General features: G+C 37.4%; 1 protein-coding gene across 1 annotated transcript in view; it reads right to left on the minus strand.

Moving 5' to 3' along the window:
* Nucleotides 1-9507: 9507 nt before the first annotated feature.
* The window catches only part of LOC306860168 (actin remodeling regulator NHS-like), a gene marked incomplete at its 5' end in the record, with an annotated part of 104226 nt that continues 88696 nt past the window's right edge, over nt 9508-25037 (minus strand). The window contains 7 exons of the mRNA XM_079401728.1: nt 9508-13142; nt 13236-13359; nt 13461-16328; nt 16473-16604; nt 18163-18210; nt 20486-20681; nt 23321-23383. Of these exons, the coding sequence (XP_079257854.1) occupies nt 12446-13142; nt 13236-13359; nt 13461-16328; nt 16473-16604; nt 18163-18210; nt 20486-20681; nt 23321-23383 (4128 nt within the window). The 3' untranslated portion in view covers nt 9508-12445. The remainder of the gene's footprint in view (nt 13143-13235; nt 13360-13460; nt 16329-16472; nt 16605-18162; nt 18211-20485; nt 20682-23320; nt 23384-25037) is intronic.

Genomic DNA, 25037 nt, shown 5'->3' on the forward strand with positions numbered 1-25037 from the left:
GAGGAGTGACGACAGTTGAAGACGAGAGAGGACCAGGCCTGGATTTTATTTTTGTGTTTTGTGTGCGGCAGTCGTCCGTGAGGGGCTGCCGCTTTACTTTTGTGTTTGGTTACTTTATTATTAAATCTTTAAATGTTTGCCGGTTCCCGCCACCTTCTTCCCGACCTACGCCAATGTAACAAAGTTCGTAGGTCGGGAAGTTTCTGTTCCAATGTTTTATAGGACTTGACTGTACAAAATAAAAAATATTTGGGGAATTCTAGTTACGAAAGCTGCCATATGCTGGAGCCTGACACAGTATATGATGGTCTTGCATATTCATTGATTTTTAGATGGCAAGGGGAATAAAGAAGGCATTTCCAGCTGTTCCCGTTTTACATTTTGGAACTTCCAGAAAGGAAATGGCCAATGAACGGAAAATGATGGCTCTACAGATACTCAAAGCATCAGGTTAGTAAAGCAAGTTCTTGTCTGCTGTGTGCTGGAATATTGAATAAAATGCAGATTTTCAGATCTGACTCGAGTCAAAATTCAAATACACAAAGCAGAAGTCAAGTATAAAGTAAAACAGTATTAGAAAAAAATATTTGGTAATTTATAAGTATACACTAACAAATCATTTGCAAAGTATTGGTCTGGATAGTAGTTCATATTTTCTCAACTTTTAAGTTAATAGAGTTAATAAATAAATAAATATATATATATAATATATATATATATATATATATAAAAAAAAGTTAATAGACTATGTATAAATAGTGACTTGTTCATTAACTACAATTAACAAAATTATCTACGAATATAGCTGCAAGCAATAGTTATGGGGGCAAGCACTCCAAAGGCAAAATGAGGAGCTAAGCATGGCATGGAGTATCAGACCAAATGCAACAACAAGTAATAAAAGCAATTTTAGAATTTGGCACACTGATATAGGACAAATCGCAACATTAACCAAAGCAAATTTGGAGTCTCTAACTCAAACTCTGTAGTGCCACCACTTGTCCAAATTTTCACTCATGTTTATGCTAATAACTTTTGAACTGTAAGCTACAAATGGAAAATCCTTGGCTCATGCCGAGTCGAATGAACACCAAAATTTAAAAATCGTAAGGTTTATTTTTTTCGCTATTTTCTATTGTTCGTAAAACCTACTTTTTCGAACTCGTCCTAGATGGTTTTTCTGATTTTCACCAAAATTGGCACAAATCAACTTCAGACCATGCTGGCAAAAAGTTATCGAATAACACGTGAACGAATTCTACGAAAAGCATGCAAAAATGGATGTGAGGCTATATCTCAGGTTTGGCATATTGAGACCAAACTTGGTGTGTGTTATAACAAGCATGACCTGAGACTACCTGCATTGTTTCGATGCTGTGCCACAAAATCACAAAACCAGAGAAACTTTTGATTCTTTAGTAAAAAAACTTTAGATTCGGTGCATCATGCAGAGTCGAATGATACCCAATTTTCCCATGTCAGCCATTTTAGGCGGCGGCCATTTTGAATTTTGTTGTAAAATGCTATATTTTACGAATGCATTGACGAATAATTACGAAACTTGGTATGCTTTTTCAGCACCATGCCCTGTTGGTACTCAAAAAGTTTGGGGGCATCGCCACCTTGTGGCCAAAACTTATGAAATTTAGAAAAAGGCTAATAACTTTTGCTTACATTAGCCTATTGTAATGAAACTGATGTTGATAGATTCCTTGGATCATGCTGAGAACAATCGATACCAATTATACCATAATTGGCAGAACTTCCTGTCTGCCATTTTGATTTATGTTGAAAACCTACTTTTCCAAACTTGTGCTTGGCCCCTAATTAATGAAATGTTACTACTTAATTATCTCATATATATTGAGTTAGTTAATGGTTAGTTAATAACTTATTAATGATAAGTAGTTCTTTATTTAGATTAGGTCAAGTAAAATCCGAAAATGTCATGAAGTGCCTAAAACCAGCCTTTATTGGACCTTCATTTCACTCACTGTTCTTTATAAGGTTTACGACATTGAATTATACATTTTTCAAAACAATTAATGACATTTTCCAATATTCCTTGATGTAATCTAAATTGAAAACCATGTATGGTTAATAAGTTGTTAAATCATTATGTAACTATTTATAAATGAGGTAATTAAACAATAAGAAATTGTGGTAACACTTTACAATAAGGTTCCATTTGTTAGTTAATGTATTAACTACAGTGATGAAACAATGAACACAACAGTTATTACAGTAATTATTAATCTTTGTTAATGTTATTATCATTGTCAGTCCATGTAAATTTACAGTGCATTGACTAATGTTAACAAGCACAAATCTGTATTGTAATGATGCATTAGTAAATGTTGAAATGAACATAGGTTAACTAATTTAGTTAACATGAACTAAGAATAAACAATACTTCTACAGCATTTATCAGTCGTAGTTAGTGTTAAGTAATGGAACCTTATTATGAAGTGTTACTAACAGTGTTGATTACAGTGACAATGACTTAACGAAATCTGTGTTTGTATGAAGTCGATTAATGTATTAACTGCAGTTTGTTAACTATTAGTTTACAAATCAAATAGTTTTTAAATGATTTCTACATATTTTACTTTACAAGTGCCAGTTCAAAGTTTTTAAATGATTTCTACATATTTTACTTTACAAGTGCCAGTTCAAAGATAGTAAACATCACTATTTTAATGGCTTTTGAAAGAAACCTCTCTCATATATGGTTATAGTTGTAATTCCACATCAGACAGTCCTGAAACGATGCATCTGACACTGTGGGAAGGTGTTTCTCTCAGTCTGAGGTGGAACTGGTCTGTGCAATCTAGAACCTTTCTTTTTATAGCTTTTTGAATGTAGAGACGCAAAGAAACCGTATATTCTTGCTCTTATTTTGTAATATGAGTATTGGAGGGCTTTTATTTTGGTATTCAACATCATCAGACAGTTGGGAAAAAATCGCGTTCGCCAGAAGAGCGCTTGCATTCATCAGTTCTCTGACGGTTTTACAGTAATAAGCAGTTTATGCGCGACCGTAGAAATAACGTGGCGGCTAGATTGACCGCGCTTTTCGACGTGGCGGCTGGCCTGACCGCAGTCAACCTGACCTGCAGCCGCGAACCTTCAGAGACAACGCCACGCAAGGGAACAGATAGCTCGCGTGCGTCTGTTCAACTCGGGTATCGCTTCTGATATGAATGAGAAGAATTATGTAATGCACACGTCGCCTCTGCGACGCGCGCTGCAACAGCGAGCTCTCACTCAAAGGGGGAAGAACCGCACACGCGGGCTTCCACGAGCGAGAGCGCTAGATCTGGGGAATGCAGGAGGAGATAGAGCAAGCATAAGCAAAGAAAAAAGCTCACAAAACGGGCAGTCAGCTCCCTCGAGAGCTGAATCTGCGTGCTCTGCTCTCAAGCAGACCACACACAGACTGCGTGTATCCTCAGCAGTGATATAACGTGTGCAGGGAGGAACACACAGCCCGTAATGCGATCTGCTATTACCCAAGTGCTTGCACATATGTAATTGTGCCAGGACAAACAACACTAAATAAGACTCACAACACAAATCGACAGACACACAGTCAGAGTAGCGTTTGCTGAATGACAAAAAGCAAACGCCGCCGCCGGCTCCACCGCACGTGCTTTTATGCTTCCCGGTCGATGACGTCACCCGCCTATGACGTCTCGCCCATCCATTGGACAGATTACACTCTGGTTCAGAGCGCGGTCACGCTGAAGGCGTTCCCCTAGCGCTTTCGACGCAGCCCAAGAAACACATTAGCAAACACAGCAATACCCTGGTAACCTTAGTTCCTAGAATTATGGTAACTTTTACATGGACAAGCATGACTCACATTTTCTTCAGATAGATACAAATCTTGTTTAGTAAAAACATATATTCATATAACATCTGTTTATACCATTAAAATAACAAGTCTTATCAAAATTTAAAAAGCTATGTCATTATAAAACTTATATGCAGAACATGTGGTGATTTAGTGCCTCTACTTAAACAAGTTATTGTGTTAGTGATATATTTTGTTCAACATAGTAAGTCATGAGCAGTTTTACCACAGGCCTGAATCATTCACATTCCTGCACATTCCATCTTCATTGCTTGTCCCTGTGTAGGTAAATAAACGAGTGTTAGGACTGGTGGAATGATGATTACAGTGTGTCTGACTGGCTGATAGAATGATTTCTGATTTAACAAGCACCGACCCCGGTTTCACAGACAAGGCTTAAGCCTAGTCCCAGACTAAAGTATAAATCTGAGCTGTTTTAACTGAAAAAACTTACACTGATTCATCTTAAAATATATCAGTGTCTTTGTTTTGTCTCAAGATGCACACCAGTAATGTTTTTTCTAAGGCATGTTAATAAAAATTACTAAAATGTCCTAATTGAACTATGGCCTAATCCTGGCTTAGTCTAAACCCTGTCTGTGAAACTGGGCCCTGATATATTACTATCTTACACAATTTATAAAATACCTTTCAATGCTGTTACAATTCATATAAATAATTACATTAAAGCACAAGAGTGATGCATTTAAAAATAGCTCTATTTATACCAGTGTATGTGGTACCATTATAAATACCATTATATTGTGTAATATTGTTTTAATGTTTTTTGTTGTTGTTGTTTAAATTTTGATTTTAGTGAAAGGTTTAGTACTTTTGTTGTGTTTTTGTCATTTCTATTCATTTGTTTTTAATATATCTATATAGTCTGTATTATTGTTTTTATTTCAGTTTGAGTTATTTTAGTACATTAAGTAAATAAAAATGAGAAATGTTACCCTAACAACTAGCTGTTTTTATGGTTTTGGTTTTAGGTAATTATAATTTATACACAGTTTTTTACAGTGTGATTAGATATTTTAATTTTCATGGTCATTATTACAGTGATTTTAGGTAGGGCTACACAAACCTAAGAGAGACAACATACAGCTGTATGCTTCACATGTCGGGGTCTAAACTGATGTATGCAACCAGTTTTGCTCTTGTCATTCTGTAATGGGGATTCTAAAAATAATTATATATATATATATATATATATATATATATATATATATATATATATATATATATATATATAAAGAACCGGAAACTCAAGCCTACAAATGTTTATTTTGGTGTATGTGTGTTTGAGGCTCAGTATTAGCCATTTCTTTCATCACCTTAAATAAATATGTCCTGCTCGTCATTGCAGAAATCCTTACTGACAGCTCTGCTTATCAGCTGAGAATTTAATGAGATGTTAATGTCTTGTTAATGAGGTGATTCAGAAGTTCAAATGCAATGATTATTCTATGCTGTCATTACCTCTAATTACTCCTCCTTGCAAATGTGACCAACCTTAATTTAAGTCACACTGTAAAGATTGCCATATTAAAATAAGGTGTTAAAAATACCCGGTGCGATTCATCCTAAACACCTAACTCTCTGTCATGTTACAGGAGATTCTTCACACTCTTGAGCTCTGAGATGTGGATGGGGTGGAGATGAAGATGTGAATATATACACCATGGCTGCTCAGAAGAGAAGCATCATAGAATTGCTTCCAGACTTGAGTTCACGTCATTTTGGTGCACTTACTCTGTTAACAAACAGGAACATACACTCTTCAGATACATTCAGGAACAAGAACTGCAAACATGTAAGTCTATCTTCATTTATTTATTGCGATCTGGTTTAATTTATCACATAATCTTAATTTTACTAATCTGAAATGCAGATGATTTTGGAAAATTTGGTGCAATTATTTATCAATTTTCACAAGCAATTTCAAAACTCTTGGTACTAATCTCAGCACAGATCATTTCATTCTCATTCATTTACAACTACATGTCTACTAACTCTCAGAGTAGACTGTTATGTTAGGTTTAGTAGAATAAGTTGACCTATACTTGCAAAGTTTCTCATAGTCAGTGTGTTGTACAGTATCTCACAGAAGTGAGTACACCCCTCACATTTTTGTAAATATTTTATTATATCTTTTCATGTGACAACACTGAAGAAATGACACTTTGCAACAATGTAAAGTAATGAGTGTACAGCTTATACAACAGTGCAAATTTGCTGTCCCCTCAAAATAACTCAACACACAGCCATTAATGTCTAAACCGCTGGTCACAAAAGTGAGTACACCCCTAAGTCAAAATGTCCAAATTGGGCCCAATTAGCCATTTTCTCTCCCCGGTGTCATGTGACTCGTTAGTGTTACAAAGTCTCAGGTGTGAATGGGGAGCAGGTGTGTTAAATTTGGTGTTATCGCTCTCACTCTCTCATACTGGTCACTGGAAGTTCAACATGGCACCTCATGGCAAAGAACTCTCTGAGGATCTGAAAAAAAGAATTGTTGCTCTACATAAAGATGGCGTAGGCTATAAGAAGATTGCCAAGACCCTGAAACTGAGCTGCAGCACGGTGGCCGAGACCATACAGCAGTTTAACAGGACAGGTTCCACTCAGAACGGGCCTCGCCATGGTCGACCAAAGAAGCTGAGTGCACGTGCTCAGCGTCATATCCAGAGGCTGTGTTTGGGAAATAGACGTATGAGTGCTGCCAGCATTGCTGCAGAGGTTGAAGGAGTGGGGGTTTAGCCTGTCAGTGCTCAGACCATACGCCGCACAGTGCATCAAATTGGTCTGCATGGCTGTCGTCCCAGAAAGAAGCCTCTTCTAAAGATGATGCACAAGAAAGCCCGCAAACAGTTTGCTGAAGACAAGCAAACTAAGGACATGGATTACTGGAACCATGTCCTGTGGTCTGATGAGACCAAGATAAACTTATTTGGTTCAGATGGTGTCAAGCGTGTGTGGCAGCAACCAGGTAAGGAGTACAAAGACAAGTGCGTCTTGCCTACAGTCAAGCATGGTGGTGGGAGTGTCATGGTCTGGGGCTGCATGAGTGCTGCCGGCACTGGGGAGCTACAGTTCATTGAGGGAACCATGAATGCCAGCATGTACTGTGACATACTGAAGCAGAGACTGGGCCGCAGGACAGTATTCCAACATGATAACGACCCCAAACACACCTCCAAGATGACCACTTCCTTGCTAAAGAAGCTGAGGGTAAATGTGATGGACTGGCCAAGCATGTCTCCAGACCTAAACCCTATTAAGCATCTGTGGGGCATCCTCAAACTGAAGGTGGAGGAGCACAAGGTCTGTAACATCCACCAGCTCTGTGACGTCGTCATGGAGAAGTGGAAAAGGACTCCAGTGGCAACCTGTGAAGCTCTGGTGAACTCCATGCCCAAGAGGGTTACGCCATTGCTGGAAAATAATGGTAGCCAAACTAAATATTGACACTTTGGGCCCAATTTGTACATTTTCACTTTGGGGTGTACTCACTTTTGTGGCCAGCGTTAATGGCTGTGTGTTGAGTTATTTTGAGGGGACAGCACATTTACACCGTTATACAAGCTGTAAACTCACTACTTTACATTGTAGCAAAGTGTCATTTCTTCAGTGTTGTCACATGAAAAGATATAATAAAATATTTACAAAAATGTGAGGGATGTACTTTTGTGAGATACTGTATGTTGTGGACCCATCAAAATAAAGTGTTAGAGGATATTAAGCAGACAGTCTACTAATACTCTAATGACTGCTAGTTGACATGTAGTTGCAAAGTTACTTACTGTTAGTAGAATGTGGAAAGTGGACTATCGAAATAAAGTGTTACCAAATAGAATTATATTGTTTTAGTCTTTGAAAATATTCAACACCATACCATTATTATTTTAGTATAATTTATATACTATAGTATTTACTAATATCTTAAATATGCATTTATTTTTATGCATTTTATATAGTTTTTATTTAGAATAAGTTTTAGTAATGTTGTATTTTTGTCATTTTATATTAATTGTTTATATATTTATTTGTTACATTTCTAGTATTTTTATTTCAGTTTTACTTTCGATTTTTCTTCAGTTTGAATTTTTAATTTTCGTACTTGGTTTCATTTTATTTTGGTGGTCCCAATAAAACATTCTATTGACTATAAGTAACATTGCACCTGCATTGGACTACATGGACTACACACATCCAAACACAGGTTAAGAAAGCCAGGCAAAGACTGTACCATCTGCGACAGCTGAGGAAATTCAGGGTCTCACCAGCAATTCTGAAAACGTTCTATTCAGGGACCATAGAAAGTGTATTGGCAAGGTGCATCTCAGTGTGGTATGGAAACAGCTCCAATCAGGACTGCAAAGCACTACAGAGAGTTGTGCACTTAGCTGAGCGCATCGCAGGGTCTGCTCTCCCCTCTCTGAAGGACATCTACCTCAAACGCTGCAAAATTAGAGCTGTCAAAGTCAAAATCAAGTTCCAGAATCCACTGCCCTGTGTGCTGAGGAACGTCATATTCCGGATTGAAGGATTGGGAATGCAGCATGTCAAGACATCCATCCATTTGCAATGACTGAGTCAAACTGTTTTTTTGTAATACTAATACATATAACTTTTATATTTATGATTTTGAAATAACTTTTTTTTTTCATACTTTCTTTCAGTGATATTGCAGGCCAAGCCTGAATGTGTCTGACAGAGACAGTTGTTCCCAAACGGTCCGGCCCACAGAAGCTTTTAGCAACACTTGACTGTCCTCAGCTCACTCAGGTGCATGGAGTCGCAAACATCCTGGTTAAAGATCACTGAATAATCTTCACTTCATTAATCAGTGCAAACATCTACATTCTTAAAACACTGACAACTGCACTGTGGCTTCAGTATTTTAGTATGAGGGCAAAATGTGTTTGACCTAATCTACGCAATGCAAGCATGATGCTTTTCCAGGTACTTATCCTAGTAAGCCTTTGCTTGTAGATCTATGCCAATCGATAAATGGAAAAACAAAACTTTTTTTTGTTGTTGTTGTTACTGTCATCATTGGTGGCTCTCAGTTCACTAAGTAACCAAAACCAGAGCATCCAGCTGCACTGTGGCTTCAGTATTTTAGTATGAGGGCAAAATGTGTTTGACCTAATCTACGCAATGCAAGCATGATGCTTTTCCAGGTACTTATCCTAGTAAGCCTTTGCTTGTAGATCTATGCCAATCGATAAATGGAAAAACAAAACTTTTTTTTGTTGTTGTTGTTACTGTCATCATTGGTGGCTCTCAGTTCACTAAGTAACCAAAACCAGAGCATCCAGCTGGCTACAAGTCTCAAACAGCACTGAAACAGGGTGGAATAAAAGTGTTTCAAAACTAAAAACTATGAAAATATCTGTCAAAGTGGAGCAGGAACTTGTTGTGTTCATATCCTAGTTTACACATTAACACTTCAAAAAGCCATTAATTGAATTCTACTACAACATCTCAAACTCTATTAAAACCATTGCATCCTTGAGCTTTATATTTCATATAACGATACGACTTAAACTGTGGTGCAATTTACCATACTTCAACCCAGTTCAGCATTATCATCTATCTTTATAAACAAACATTTACACACACAGGAGTTTATGTTTAAAGCAGTCACATTTATTGGCCTCTTCTATGCACATTTACTAAACAGCCAGACAAGCTGGCAAACGGTTTTAGAGACATTTTACAATGGGACTTTCCACAAAGATTACTAAAAAATAAATACAAGACTCAAAAGTGTTGCACAGATCAAAAATATACAAAGGCTTATAATTAATGTAAACTTTGAAAACATTTTACATAAGAAACACCCTGGAAACGATTTTAAAAGGTATTCTATTTACAAGTTTTTACAAAAAAAAAACAACAAAAAAATGTATTTTAGTTGCTTGAAGACTTCAGTCTAGTACCAGAAGAGACATCACATAACTGTGTGTGTGTGTTAAGTACAGCAAGTGTTTGTCTGACTCTGAAATCCTTTGGTACACAAATCTTTGCATGTTACCATTCGCCAAGCATGCTTTAAATTTAACAATATGAGATTTCTATTCATAATTGCTTTTGCTATGTGTTAACTATTCCTGTTTAAATAGCCTTAGGTACAGCAATAGACAATGTGAAAACCTTCACAAACATACTAAACATCAGTGCAAATTTTAAGGTTAGACTTTACAATGTTGGAATGGTAGCTTACAAAATCGTTTACCTCTGTCTTGGAGATGGATAGTGAAAGTCTTTGCCAACTTTTAGATTGCTCAGGTTTGTAAATTTGTGTTTTTCCCTTTTTATAACATCTTTACCTAAAACTAGTTAGTTGTTAGTGATCGAATAGTTGAGGACAGCTTAAATACTTGATCCAAAGACTAAATCTGACCAAGCAAAGTAAATTGCAAACACACCAGAAGGTCAATGGTACAAAGGAGATAAATGCCTAATACACCACTGGACACCATTAGGTTTCAAAGGATCATTAAAGAGTAGCTTATGCCATTTTTGTTTTATATTATTATTTATAAGTGGTTTTATTTTCTGCATTAAATTCTTCTGTCTTTTTAAACCAGTGTTTACCCACTAAAGCTTAACCTCTGAAAAGAAAAACATAAGTCCTTAAATCCATAAATAAATCTGCAGTCATAAATTTATCAAAGCCCAATATTTCATAAAAGCCAGCAAGATACTAATAATCTTTTCGCTTTAGTACCCAAATGAAAAAAATCAGGTGGCTCTTGGAAACTGATTTAAAAAAGAAGCCAAACAATAACCAAACAGTAGTGCAAGTCCAAGTTTTTACAACCTCTTGCCTTTGATTTGCATCCTTTTCAGCACATCCTCATACGCACAGATTTAATTGTTGCTCCAGCAAAGGAAAGTCTTTATCAAGACGCAAACCCTCTTATTGCAGACTTGCTCTGTCTCTCAGTCTGACGTGACTCTACACCTCTGTAGTCTTTCTTTGGATATTTTACTGTCTGTGCTACAAACAGCAAAAGCATTGAGAAAGGAATATGTTTTCCATCAGTTTCAAGGACGATACCAAACTTTAAGTCCTTCTTGTAACGTTCCTCATTGCCCTCTCAACATTGCAAATTCAAACCCAAAGCAACACAAACTGCAAAGGCCTCCTGACCAAAAGCACTTCCACTACACACTTCTAAAAACTTCTGCTTATCCTTCTACAATACTATTCTGCCATAGTCCGTTTACTACATATAAATGTCTTTGAAAAAGATTGTCAAGAGTGTTTAAATCAGATTTTTGACAAAAACAGCTCATGGCCTTACAAATATGATGAGGCAAATTCCTTGATACGCTTAAAAAATTATGTACCAATATTAGCTCCTCTCTTAAGTTTTATTGCATGCAGTTAATTTGATCTATTAAAGTGAAATATAGAAAAGCTACAACTACTGCGGTAGAGGCATAATTTCAAGTTGGCTGTAAAACTCTTGCACAGTATTAGTCCTGCTGTGTGGGTCAGTGATCAATAACAAAAAATCACTTCACAAGAGCAGAATTATATATATACTTTAGAAATAATTGGTACAGTATTCACAGAATACGTTTAGTGCCTGTGTTGTAGCTGTTGTTATTTTTCTTAGATCAATTTATTGATATAGAAACAATGGGTTGATTTTTTTTTTTTAAAAGAAATTTGCTTAAAAAAGACAAATACTGAATGAAAGGGAAGAATCATGTGGTCATTAATTACAGCATTGCTTTAAAATGATTAGATGGTGCATTAAAAAGCTCAATATCTTAAAAAAAGGCCAAATATGGGCACAATTTGCCTATTACCTTCTTAAGCTAAACTCATTAAAAAATACATATTTTTTATTTATTTATATTCTGTATATAGATATTTATTTTCATGTCACTTTTTCTCTTGTGGCATTTTTGTAAGATTTCTTTAAAATGACTGACATTTTTTCAGTACCAAAAGAAGTGCAAAATAGTGGTTGGCCATCAGGATATTCCAACACAGCTACATTTCTTGCCCAATAAGATCCAGTTGCAGGCTAGCTCGAAAGCACTTAGCCCATTTATGCTACAGCTAACTATACAAAAGGCCACTCTTTGATTGTCCCAAGCTGTCTGCCATAAACAGTTTGTGTGTAAGGTACAAGAAAGATTTTCCCTTCTTTTAATACCATCTGGACTTGTTTTCACAATACCCCAGTACAGTACTGTTTTTATCTTTCTAAACAATGTTAAATGTGTATGACAAAAAGCATCCGCAATTGATTCACTGTGAGTAATTACAAAGTGATGGATTTTTATCATGTAGTTTTCTCCACTCTCGTTCAAAAATGAAGGGTACACAAACAAAGTATTCACATACAATAAATATGTTCATGGAAGTTTTTAGATCACCACTACTGAAAATCATTATTAGAATGTTTTGTTCTTCTTGATACAAAATGGTACAGACGCTACATAGTTTGTTTACAGTCTTCTTAAGAACAGAATTGAGTATGCCAAGTGCCAAGCATTATTGACTTGATGTCAAAGATTGTGTCTAGACTGATTCTAAAAGTCAAGATGCATTTTTCAGGAGGAACGGTCATCGTGTGGGCTTCCATCTGAGTTTTCTGTTTCCCCTTCTGATATGGCCTGCATGGGAGCAGTGTACAGCCGACTGCGTGTACTGTAGCGGCTGCTATTTGCAGCTGGCGGCATCCTTGACCGGCCTTGTCTAGTTGAGGCAGATGTGGGAAAAGCTTTTGGGGAAAAGCCCTCAGCATATGATTTGGGAAAGGGGCTGGGCATTTGCTCAGGAGTTCCCTCTGGAGGTTGCTGTTGTAAAGCAGAGAGTGGCTCCTCAAATGGTCTAGAAGCCTCCATCAGGAGCTCACCAGGGCTTTTGGGTGCAACGGGGCTCTTAAGGATCTCTGTAGCTGACATGCGATAACTGGAGTCGGACCGACTTCCCTTTTTCAACAGCAGCAATTTGAACTCTTCATTTGAGGTACTGGACTTTTTGGCACTCCTGTAAATTGGGCCCGGGGTTCTATGAGCCCCAGTTTGAGTAGATGGACTTACAGGCATGTTTGGGGTGCTTGGCGAGGTTGCAGAATTAGTAGCAGAGCCATTCCCAGAAACAACAGCTAAACGGCTTACAGGCATGTTTGGGGTGCTTGGCGAGGTTGCAGAATTAGTAGCAGAGCCATTCCCAGAAACAACAGCTAAACGGCTCCGCAGTGACATTTCTCCAGAATCTTTCCTGCCCAGCATTTTTCGTTTTGACCTGAGATGGCAAAAAAACAAAACAAGAGACAATAAACATTTTGTGATTTTCAGTACTTTCTCAGATCAGCAAAAATCTACCAGATAAACACACCTGTGAATCATGGCAAAGAGATCCTCTGTTGTGCGACTTTTACTTGGTGAAAGAAAAACGCTATCATCCTCGGTTTTGGATTCGTCTGTCAGAGGGGACAAAGTTGGATCGCTTGGTGTGGACTCTGAAATAGAAACTCTGAAACTTATTCCAGTTCAAAATGTCTAAACTTTACACAAAATGGCAGCTAGTTTACTTAGTAATATAAATATTACACAAACAAACCTTTGCTGAAATAGTCCTCTGTGTCTGGTGTTGACCCTTCCCCTACAAGTTCCTGTGAGGCACTTCTGGTTGGAACACCTGATGTTACAGATTCTTCTCCAGCACTGCTGATTAGATAAGCTTGCAATGTCTCTGATCTTTGATTGACAATATCAGGCACTTGGTCAAAACTATCTGACCTCTTTCCTAGACCATTCTGACCAGGGCTTCCCTCATTTGGCTCAGATTTCCATGGCTGGATTTGTTCCACTTCCAGACTACTCTGAGGAAATAAATTATTTGAGGGGCTCACCTCTTCTGCAACTTCTCGAGAATGTTCAGACATCACTTCGTCCATGTTCACCTGCTCAGACGGGGCCTTAAAAGCAGTCATGCTCCAAAGAGGTGATGGGGCTAATCGGTCATATCTATTTCTTGCACCAAAATGGCTTGCTATATTCTTAGCAGCTAGTCCATCTACTGGGCTAAACAGTGATTCACAATTGTCCTGAGAGGAGGTTTCTGTGAGAAGGGGTCTATAAGGTGGAGGCTTCCTATTTTCATGGGGCTTATTGTGAGTAGGTGGGGTAATGATAGTCACAGTGGGACACTTAGGCCTAGTGGCAGTATCAGTTATTGGTCGATTGTGGCTCCCTTCTCCAGATTTGCTAACTGAACGTAGTTGAACTGAACGAAGTACCGTAGGAGTGATGGCCAAAGGACTAGTGACTGCCAGCTCATCACTTGAAACCGAAGTTGCCAGACTCTCACGCTTGGTTTCTGCTGAAGCTGCTGCTTTTTGTTTGCTCTGGTGGAGCATGTGCATCTGGTTTTTGTGAATCGAAGGCTTGCTGACATTGGGAAGGGCACTTAGGTCAAGATGGGAGGGAGGTATGATGGGCAATTCCAGGTCCCTTTTGGACGAGTGCTGCTGCAAAGAAGCAAGTGAGGACTTCCTCTCTGGGACTTTGGGTTTCCTTTTGCCACCAGTAGGAGACATTGGGTGAGCGTTTGGGAAGAAAGCCGATGGAAGAGATGATGTTGGTGTCTCTGACTGGCTTGAGTAGCCACTGGAAGGTGATGCTAGACCTACCAGCTTTTCTGGTGAAGGCAATCTAAACTCGCTTTCCAGCGATGGTAATGAAGGAGTGGTGGCCCTCGATCCTGACTGGGAAGTCTGGGATTCAGAGCTCTCCTGTGACTTAATGCATTCGATGACAGTGGTACCCGTAGCTGTGCTGGAATTTGACAATGATCTGTAAGGGTCATTGGATTTCAAGTCATTAAGAAGCCAGAGATCTGCATATTCTGACTGGACAGCTCCCTCGTCCTTGAAGGAATGTGTTTCTGTGGAGCCAAACAAAGCAACTTCTGGAATCTCTGTAGAACTCTCAGCACCCCAAGCCCCCAGTGGCTCCTCACTCTCCAGCTGACTTGAGGAGCCTCCGTTCAACCCCACATGCTGTGTTCTCTCACCAGAAGACATAGATTTGTTCTGACCGTCAGCATTCTTTGGTTCGTTCTTGTCAGTGGGAGGTCCAACATGGCTGCTTATTTTCTTCAAGGATGAGCTACGTTTTGGTGGGGATGGCTTCACCTTTGGTTTCCTTAGAGAGAGACTACGTCTCCCAAGTGTGTTTGTTTGATGTCCATATTCTGCCTGCTGCTGGTCTACAGATGCATAGTTATACGTGAAGCTTTTGCTACCTTTAAGACCACAGTCAAAGTGCATGGAGGTATAGTAGCCCTCGGCATCTACAGAAAAGTGTGAGCTGGTGTCAGCCTTTTCAGATAGTGGCCTATCTGTTAAACTTTCAAAAGTGGCTATGCTAGCAAAACTGGGACATTCTAGGATATTCTCTGCTCTAGAGTGCTCAAGACTGAAGTCGGGTTGGCAAGGCATGTTGTGCCTGTAGTGTGGATAGCTCCACTCACCCTCACTGGCAGTGCTGACTCCAGCATCATCAAGCATGTCAGTCGCAGTGGAAGTAAATGAACCTGTCCTATGGCTACGGAGGCCTTGTGATCGGTCTCCAGGATATGGATCAATAATGAAGCCAGTGGAGTCATCATTAGTATTGGTAGCTGCATTCAACGATAGCTCTGAATCACAGTGGGATGATCCGGTGAGTGGGGGTGAGGCTGCAGGTGGAATGGTCTCTGATGTCTGGGAGGGACAGGTAGAACTGCTACCACTCCAATTGCCGCTCGAGGATTGGTGATCCTCCTTGTGGTCCATCTGGCTAGTCAGCACACCAGCATTGGAAACGGAGTGAATAGGGCTACTGAAAGTATCAGAACTGGAGGAAATCTCACAGCTACCCATGTCAGCTTTGCGAGGCAGATGGGATCGACCCCTCTCCATCCAGTCATGCTCTGTTCTTCCAGCATGCTGCTTGAATTTCAAACTGTTATGCTGCCCCTCTGGAATTGCCTGGTCATCAGTGCTTTCTTCATCATCTTTTACAATATGTTCCCCTGGGACTGGTAGGAAGTCATCTGCCTCAAACGGGGACAGTTCTTCCTCATCCTCCTCCTCGTCATCCTCATCACTGTCATCATGGCCTTCGTCCACCAGTCGCCCTCCCTCACGTGGGAGGCTTCGGGAACGCAGACGGGAGCCTACTGAGGCCGTGAACATTGTGTCAGAGTTATCAGGCAGAGAAGATATGTTGCCTGTGGAATGGGACAGTGACACAGTCACGCCCTGCCCCCTTTGTGCTCTGATCCGTCTACGTGAGGGTGCAGCCCCAACAATCAGGAATTCTTCTGTCTGGCAACCCGAGTCCTTGGTGTTGAGACGAGAGAGCGTGAGATCCTCTAGGCAAATTTCAGGGTTGGTATGGACTATCACTGTTCGTTCTCTGGCCACTGGAGACTCGTCAGAATCTAAAAAACAATGAAAGATTTTTTCAGTAATAAATACTGTTTTATACATGCCATTTACTCTTATTATATGCCTTATTCTTTACTGTAAATAAACAAATAATGAAAACATAAAGAGTAATAAAAGAATGTTACAGGTTCACACACCAAAATCTTGCTGCACGCGTCTGGGAATTCCAGTGATCGTTTTCCGTCTCCTTAGCTTCCTTCGCCGTTGAAGCACTGATTGCGAATGGACTAGTGAGCAGCGCACACTGGCCTCTCTGTCGAACCCAACCCCTGCAAAGAGCACCAGACATGTGAGAGGCTGTTGGGTGCAAGCCACTTTTTTCTACTTCTCCCTCCCACAGGGGTTTCTCACACTCATAAACTGAGATTTTTGATGCTAAATACTATATTTTTTGTCAAGGTGAAAGTAATGTATCTTAACTAATAATAATAATAATAATATTATAATATCTATCTATCTATCTATCTATCTATCTATCTATCTATCTATATAATACATTTTATACAGAGTATATAATTTAAGTTTTACAGTATATAACTACTTTCACGTCACATATACAAAACAAATCTTACTTTCTACATAAGTTATTCATCAATACACAAGGTTAACAACACATCTCAGAAGAAAAAAAATGTATGTATTGTAAAATCATAAATGCAACAAAAAGATGGTTTTCATTCATGTTAAAATATTTTAACTGACACAAAAGTACACTGGACAATACGCAACACCATGCAAGGTGAAAGGAGCGACATATTCAGGACGTCAGAACAGAAAACAACCAGGGTTGAAAATGGGAGTATTTCTGTCCTACCCGACCCCAGCCTTACTCTAGACTGCAGTCTGCTGCTGTACTCTTGAGCTCTATTTCTTTTGATGTTTGTCCAGTGTAATGCATCATGACTCTCATGTGATTGCAAGGTTTGGCCCTTTGAGTACCAATTACACCACTGTGCCTGTGATGTGCAATTTCCAGTCAACACGGTCTTTGACTCAATCCTTGCTGACACGCACCTCAAAAGTCCCGTTCCAGTCAAGCCCAGGGTAGATTTATTTGGCCTCTTTGTAATTCTAATGCAACTGATTAGCATGCAAAAAACGCTTTCTTGACTCTTTGCATTTCCTGGCACAAAGTAAGTTACCACGACAACTAAGAACTTTTTTGTTTCAAATTTCATGACTTGCAGATTTTAACCTACTTTCCACTGTTATTATTCTAATGTATTTGGGTGATTCTTCAGTTTGGGCCTTTCTAACAACTTGAAGAAAGAAATTGTCAAAACCATGTTTCATCTATGTTAAAACATTAATCACATGTCATGGAATAAAAAGGGTCTGATCATGGCCTTATTCAACCTTTAACTAGAAACAGAGAGAAAAAAACAAACAAACAAACAAACAAAAAAATAAACAGCGGAACAGCCCATGGTTTTACTTTTTCTTTCTTTTTTTTTGCCTCTGTCTGTCAAGCAGGTTTTATGGGAATTAGCATAAGGTCTAAAGCAATTATAATCTACCCTTTAAAACTAGAAACTAAAAAATTCACACATTTACTTTTGCCATCTATGTTTCAGGACTACTAACTCTTCATTTATAAAGTTAGTGGCCACTTAGCACTGACTTATAGCAGCATGTGCTAGTAATGTGAATATCAAAACAGCTTTTTTCATTAAATTAGAAAGCTACAATAGTCAAAATGAGAGTGTTATTATGGCTGAGATGGCAACCCCTTCTCTCCGCACATTATTCTAGATGGTGATGGTTAGGGAATGAAGTGGCACTGATACTGAAGGGAGAAACTTAATGGACATGTAAAAGATCTCTCACTTAGGAAAGCTGATATCGCTGAGGGGGAAGTAGCGTTGGCGCCCTCCTCTGAAAACAATACACGCAAAATTCAGCGTTCTCACAAGGTAATCCTTCTGTTCATTGATGCCAGAGGAGAACTTTGGTCAAAATAATGATAGTCTCAATTAGATTTACTTCTGAGGTGTAACATAGACTGTTCAATAATAACTTTCATTAATAAACAGTATGTAAGGCTTAACAGATCAGTTGTTAATATATATTCACATAGCTAGAAGTATGAGATAATGTGCTTGTTAATGTTTAACTAACGAGCTTAATTAAACACTACCTAATTAACAGATCATTATTTAATGTAAATTAAAATGCTTATGTCATCAAACTTTCAGTTCATATCATCATGCACTTTTCAAAAATCTATAGGATTTTAACAGAAATGTGTTAATGTACTTTCAAATGCTAACAAATGTCATAAAAGTTCAGTTCACATATTACCTAACATTGTACAATGTGGTGAAAAAATTGCTTTATTAGTCATTTTAAGCACATCACAAACTATTTATGTAAACATATTATTAACTCAATCACAGTCTGTAAAGGTCATATATGTGACCCTGGACCAGTCATAAGGGTACAGTTTTTGAAATTGAGATTTATACATCATCTGAAAGCTGAACAAATAAGCGTTCCATTGATGTATGGTGTATGTATTGTTAGGATAGGACAATATTTGGTCGATGTACAACTATTTGAAAATCTGGAATGCAAAACAAAGAAAAACAAATTAAATAAAAAAAAACAAATTAAATATTGAGAAAATCGCCTTTAAAGTTGTCCAAATGAAGTTCTTAGCAATGCATATTACTAATCAAAAATTAAGTTTTGATATATGGTAGGAAATTTACTAAATATCTTCATGGAACATTTTTGGCATAAATGAAAAATCGATAATTTTGATCCATACAATGTATTGTTGGCTACTGCTACAACTATACCCGTGCTACTTATGACTGGTTTTGTACTCCAGGGTAACATACTTGGTCTGCATTTGTTGTGTAGTATTCTTTGTTTACACATCTTTACAAATCATGTATTGATAATTTGTTAATATTTTTGCATTACCCTATCTAAAGTTGAAACTTAGTACCTTTACGAGCAGTCATCTCTGGCCAAAAAGAGTCCCAAATGTCTATTCAGTCTTTTCTTTAATTGCTAATGCAACCTTTTTACACCACAGACTAAACAAAATTAAGCATTTCTAGGTAATTTGTTGACCTAAATTGGTATTATCTAATTGTGTACTTAAATTTAACAGCTGACAGCTATTCAACCTAATTCATTTGTGAGACATTCTAACAGAAGAATGGTATTATCAGGATGAATTTTTTTTCTGACACAGTTTAGCTGAGTTCTTGTTACCATTTTCATTTGATAATGTGAGAAGTTAAGTTGTCTGAATACATTTTGGTTTGACTGTTTCCTTGAATCATACATCAACAAGGGAAAACAAATCAGTTTTTTTTTAAATATTTAAAAAAACCTTATTAATTTATCAATATTTTGTAATATAAACAGTGTTCCCTTATAGTAATCAAATTGGCCCCTGTACACTGTTGACCCCCTTAACCAACCCTTAAATCACCAAACCTGTCCTTAACCCTACCTGTATCACAACTCAGTAGCTGCAAAAGTGTTGTACATTAACAAAAGCTTTTAATCATTGTATTACATCTGTTAAAATCATTTGTAGATTTATGAATTGCATGACATACACAAAATAGCTAAAATATATTTATAAAAAATAAAAACACGAAATGCACTAATTGTTATGTTTGGAACTACTACTACTACAGTTAACTGTCAATGACAGAAATGGCATTTTAATCAAGAATTGGCACAAAAGCTTCTGGCATTATCTGTTAAGGTTCCTGTTACAGTGTAGATTATTGGAACATGAAAATACTATTTTGGTATTTCCCCTTAAAAACTTAATGTTTAATTCAGTGTGTTACTTGCCATTTCTTTGTAATTGTTTGTGAAATCTACTAGTAATTTATGTGTATTCTACACCTATTTTTTTTTACACACATTTACAACAACACTAGATTCTAATGGACCAAAGTTCTCCTTGAGTAGTGACAGCGTCACCAGACTTGAGCCCAATAGTATGAACTCGAGCAATACTAAAATGAATGCAGCCTTTACTTTTCCTTATAATAATGAAATTATATTTTACAAAAAAAAAAAAAAAAACATTATATACTACCGTGAACTACCATTTAAGTGTCATACTCAGCCCTAACTCAGCATGCATTATTGACAGTAAACACTAGGGGGCATTTACCTGTTACGTTAATGGGAACGATGCATGAGGTGATGACTTGAGAGTCCGTCTTCATCTTCTCCTCTGGGGTGGGCAGTGGTAAGATTCCAGCCCAGTTGGTCTGTTTGTCCAGCGTCGAGGGCACGTTCAGGATCGGGCACTTCCGCCAGTGGCCCAAAGCCACCACCTCTGAATCTGAATCCACTGGAGGAGCAACCTAGAAGAACATTACGGTGATGAATATGAGGTTACTGAGGTTGGGAAATCTTTTATAGATGTATCTAACAAATCGATGATGGTTCCACTTGCTTTAATCCTTAAGAACGCATGAATTCACTTGATAAGTGCAGTTTATGTTTCTAAATTGGCAAATTTCCAATTGGAACAGGAAGTTGGGCTGTTTTTCTTATAAATAGCCAATGGTCTTTGTTTGATTTGCTAGGGATTTTTGTTACAGCATTTGGATACGTCATTATTTCTTTTAGTCCATTTTTCCTGTAAAAGAAGACAAAATTTCCAATGTGTACATATGCTAAAATAAAAAATTTAGCAGTGCACTTGTGTGCAGTATACTTCAATGCTAACAGACATGGACCAAAATCTATTTTGATTTCATCAGGTCTGTGAAAAAGTGGAACAACATACTTAAAATTGGAGAACATTTACATTTTTAGTTCTACGTGGACATGCATGAAGAAGCACTGAAACATGCAAAGCAAATAACAATAGAGATGCATTAGTCAGTGTACAACAGTTTCAGGAAAAAGTTATAAGAAATGAAACAAATGCATATTCACATGAAGTATACAACATAACGCAAGTTCAATTCCTTCTTTTCAGCTGTCACTCACAGCACCAGCTGAAGTACACTTGTTAAATCCTGTCAGATAGTTAACTTAGCAGTTAATCTAATCAGTTAACTTACCTTGTGGAGTTTACAGAGCGTTAACTAAAGAGGTTTAGAGAGTTTATTGGCTGTCACCCAGCCACATATGAGCATGCACAGTGTTAAAGCGAGCTGTGATATTCAGTCTTTTTGTGTCCCTTTCCCAGCCGGCCAATGAGGATCTCACAATAGACAGCAACCAAAAAAAAATGTTACCACGGAAACTTCTCCCAAAACCAGAAGATGACGAAAAGAAAGAGGGAAGCGCCACAAAAACAGATGGACAGAATCAAAGGGAGTTTATGACCGTTTTGTTTGCCGGCGCTGAAATGAGGGGCAAGGGGTGAAGTGGAGTTTTGAAAAACACGGGATCAAAGCAGGAAAAAAAGAAAAGAAAAAAGGAGTGTATGGAGCCAAAATGAGCAGGAGAGGGAACGTAGGGGGCTGGGAAAGAGCCAAATGTGACCGTTTGATTTCTCCATCTGGCTCGTGTTCAAAAGCTATTTTGATTAGAAAAGAAACGAGACATCAGGGGAATGAAAGAATGCCATTCATGAAATTCAGCAGCAGAAAGAGAGAAACAAGGAGTTTAAAGGAGCACGAGTGAACCTTCTACAAAACCTAAGTCTAGAGTCCAAAATGTAAATTTTGACAATCTTACAATGGCAAGTGATTAAAATAAAAAAAAAAAAAAAAAAAAAAAAACTTTAAACAAAATAAAAATAATAATAATAATAATTAGTACTGTCAAAAGATTAACCGCGATTAATCACATCCAAAATATTTTTTTTACATAATATATGTGTGTGTACTGTGTATTATTTATTATATATATATATATATGTATATTACTTTATTTACTATATTTAGACCCTAAATATGATTTAAAATGGATCGGAAAAGACGGATTAAAATGGATCGCAACAGCAAGTGACAACCGAAGAGAAAATTTCAAAAGGGAACTCATGACAGAGTGTTTGCTCTTTAAAGCATCTATCTTGGAGTCAGGCACTCAGGCAGGGGTTTGTGGGTAAGCCACAGTGCCAGGAGTTGATGGGCAATTATATTTTTCTGCCACAGACACACACACACGCTTGCGCACACACACACACACACACACACACACACACACAGAGTCAGACAGCAGTTCTACCCTGGAAACCCTGTCACTAAGAAACCTCAGACCTGCGCACTTCCGTGTGTGTGTGTGTGTGTGTTTCCCGTAGACATTCCTCACATAGTATTTCAGGAGCATAATGCTGGAGAGGCTATGAGAAGGGCAGTGCTTTATTAGTCTGTGTTGATTAATACAGCATTACCAGGGTCAGAAACAAAGGCAAAGATAATTCAAAGTGACTTGGATTTGCAAAAAGCCCATTTCCATATGTTATTAAAGAAAAGGTAAATTGAGACATTTTATCTCACAATTCTGGGAAAAAAAATAAAAACTGCATATTCTGCATACTTCATTTATAAAAAGTTGAGAAGAAAACATTTGAATGTTAGTGTATGCTCTTGATGGCCCTGAAAATCAATACACACATATTTTCCATAATTCAGATTTGCACACATATGCACAGAAGATCATCATTTTGACATTTGCATATCCAGATGACAGTTCAGGCGTACTGCTGATGTTAGAAGGTAGTAGCATCAGAAGATAAGTTTTAAAGAATTATAGATGTTAGACAAACACAAAAGAGTCCTGTTAAGATTTGGTTTACATTCAGAAGTTAACAATATCTGATTATATGTTTATAATAAAACCTATGAGTGTTAAATAACAATAACACAAACATGTCTTGAAGGTTCTACCAAACCAAATCTTATTTATCTAAGACGTTCTGTTAAACCACTGATCAGGAAGCAGTTTTGGCCTCATCCCCATGATTATGATTTGATTAGGGATGTAAAACTGTTTCCAGATCAGCATGAATGTAGGATTCAGGAGACATTTGGGGGTAAAATACCTTTCTGCTCCATGGGGAAAAATGACAACACTCAGTAGGGGAGGAGGACCGGGTGCTTTGGAACTACAACACATGCAAACACAAAGATGGACATGAATGTGAGGATGAACATGAACACAGAAATGAACACAATGAGGGTACATCTGCTTCCGTATTGGAACTGCAAGAACAAACTGAGAGAAGAGCCGTGATTCACTGTGCTTGTCAAAACACAACATGGTAATATAGATTTAGGTGATTATATATAATTAAAAAGTCATCCTCAGTTCTGCAGCACTGAAACATTTACAACACTCAATTCACATACAGAGTTATTATGGATTATGGACTCATATTTTGGTCAGAAGTGATGAATTAAAGTTAAAATGCCTTAAAAAAGTTATAAATGTTGGATTTTTTTTCTATCGATGGACTGTGGATTTCTTGTGGATTATTGTGTTGAGGATGAGGATCCATTGGTGAGCAAGTGATGTAATGCTAAATTTCTCCAAATCTGTTCTGATAAGGAAACAAACTCATCTACATCTGGGATGGTCTGAGAGTAAGTAGATAAGCACATTTTCATTTTGGGGGTGAAATATTCCTCTAAATCATGGTGTACTAAGTAAAGATATATAATCCATCCCAGATGACTGAACACCTGTCAGCACCCCATTAACATCCTGAAATAAACAGTGTTATTATAGGAGGTTTAACAAAGAAATGAACATTGTTTGTCCACGTGGCTGGCTGCAAAACAGGAGTTATTTTCATAATGACCATCCTGGTACAAATAAGTAAGTGCTTAATGTCCTTAAAGCCCGACATCCAGAGAGACACTCATTTTTTAGACTCACATTTTTTAGATCAACTGGATCAAAATAATCATTAAATAATCATTAGACTGAAATGACTTTATGCATGGGTTAAAAAAAAGAAAGAAACTGGCAACCTGGTTAATAGTTGTGTACCTGCATCTGCTTTACTCACAGTGAGTCACAGACACAAACTATGAGGCTGAAAATAAATGCATAATCTAAAACACTATGACTTTATGAACATCAATGCAAAGAAAATATTAAAAATCTCTAAATGACTGTGAAGTACGTGCAAAATACTTTGCAAGGGTTGACCCTTGTGAAAAAGAAATGTGCTTAATTGTGTTAAGTGTGAACTTGTAGCATATTTAAAATACTAAAATAATATTTTTAAGCATCCGTACTTGCAGATAATATAATATTAGTGTACTCATAAATAAATGTACTTAAAGAATACACATTCATATATTTCTCAAAACACTTACACTCAGTACTTTTAAAAAGGGCACTTTCTAATAATGTCAAATAAAATGTTTTTCTTTAAAATACATTTTAAATCATTATTATGTTTTAATAATGTTATTTTTTATCATGCATTAAAGTACACATTTTGATGTGTTGACTTAAGCACTTGTAAAATATTGATTATAATTTTAACTGTAGTGTTATTCAATAATACATTTAACTTGTTAGCTGCCTGGCAATCTTTTTCCCCATCACATATTTTAGTAATCATCCAAAATGAGATATTATTTGAAAGTTTAAAGACTCAAAATTCATCCTGTGAAACCATATTGAAATTTGACATTGTGTTATGGAAATGGTACTTTGAATTATTTTAGTGGGCTCCTCCCCCTAGTGGGCAGTGTCAAGTGTAATATTACAAAATTTACTGCAATATTTATATAATAAAAACAAAA

Source organism: Barbus barbus (assembly GCF_936440315.1).
Source record: "Barbus barbus genome assembly, chromosome: 41".
NCBI lineage: Eukaryota > Metazoa > Chordata > Actinopteri > Cypriniformes > Cyprinidae > Barbus > Barbus barbus.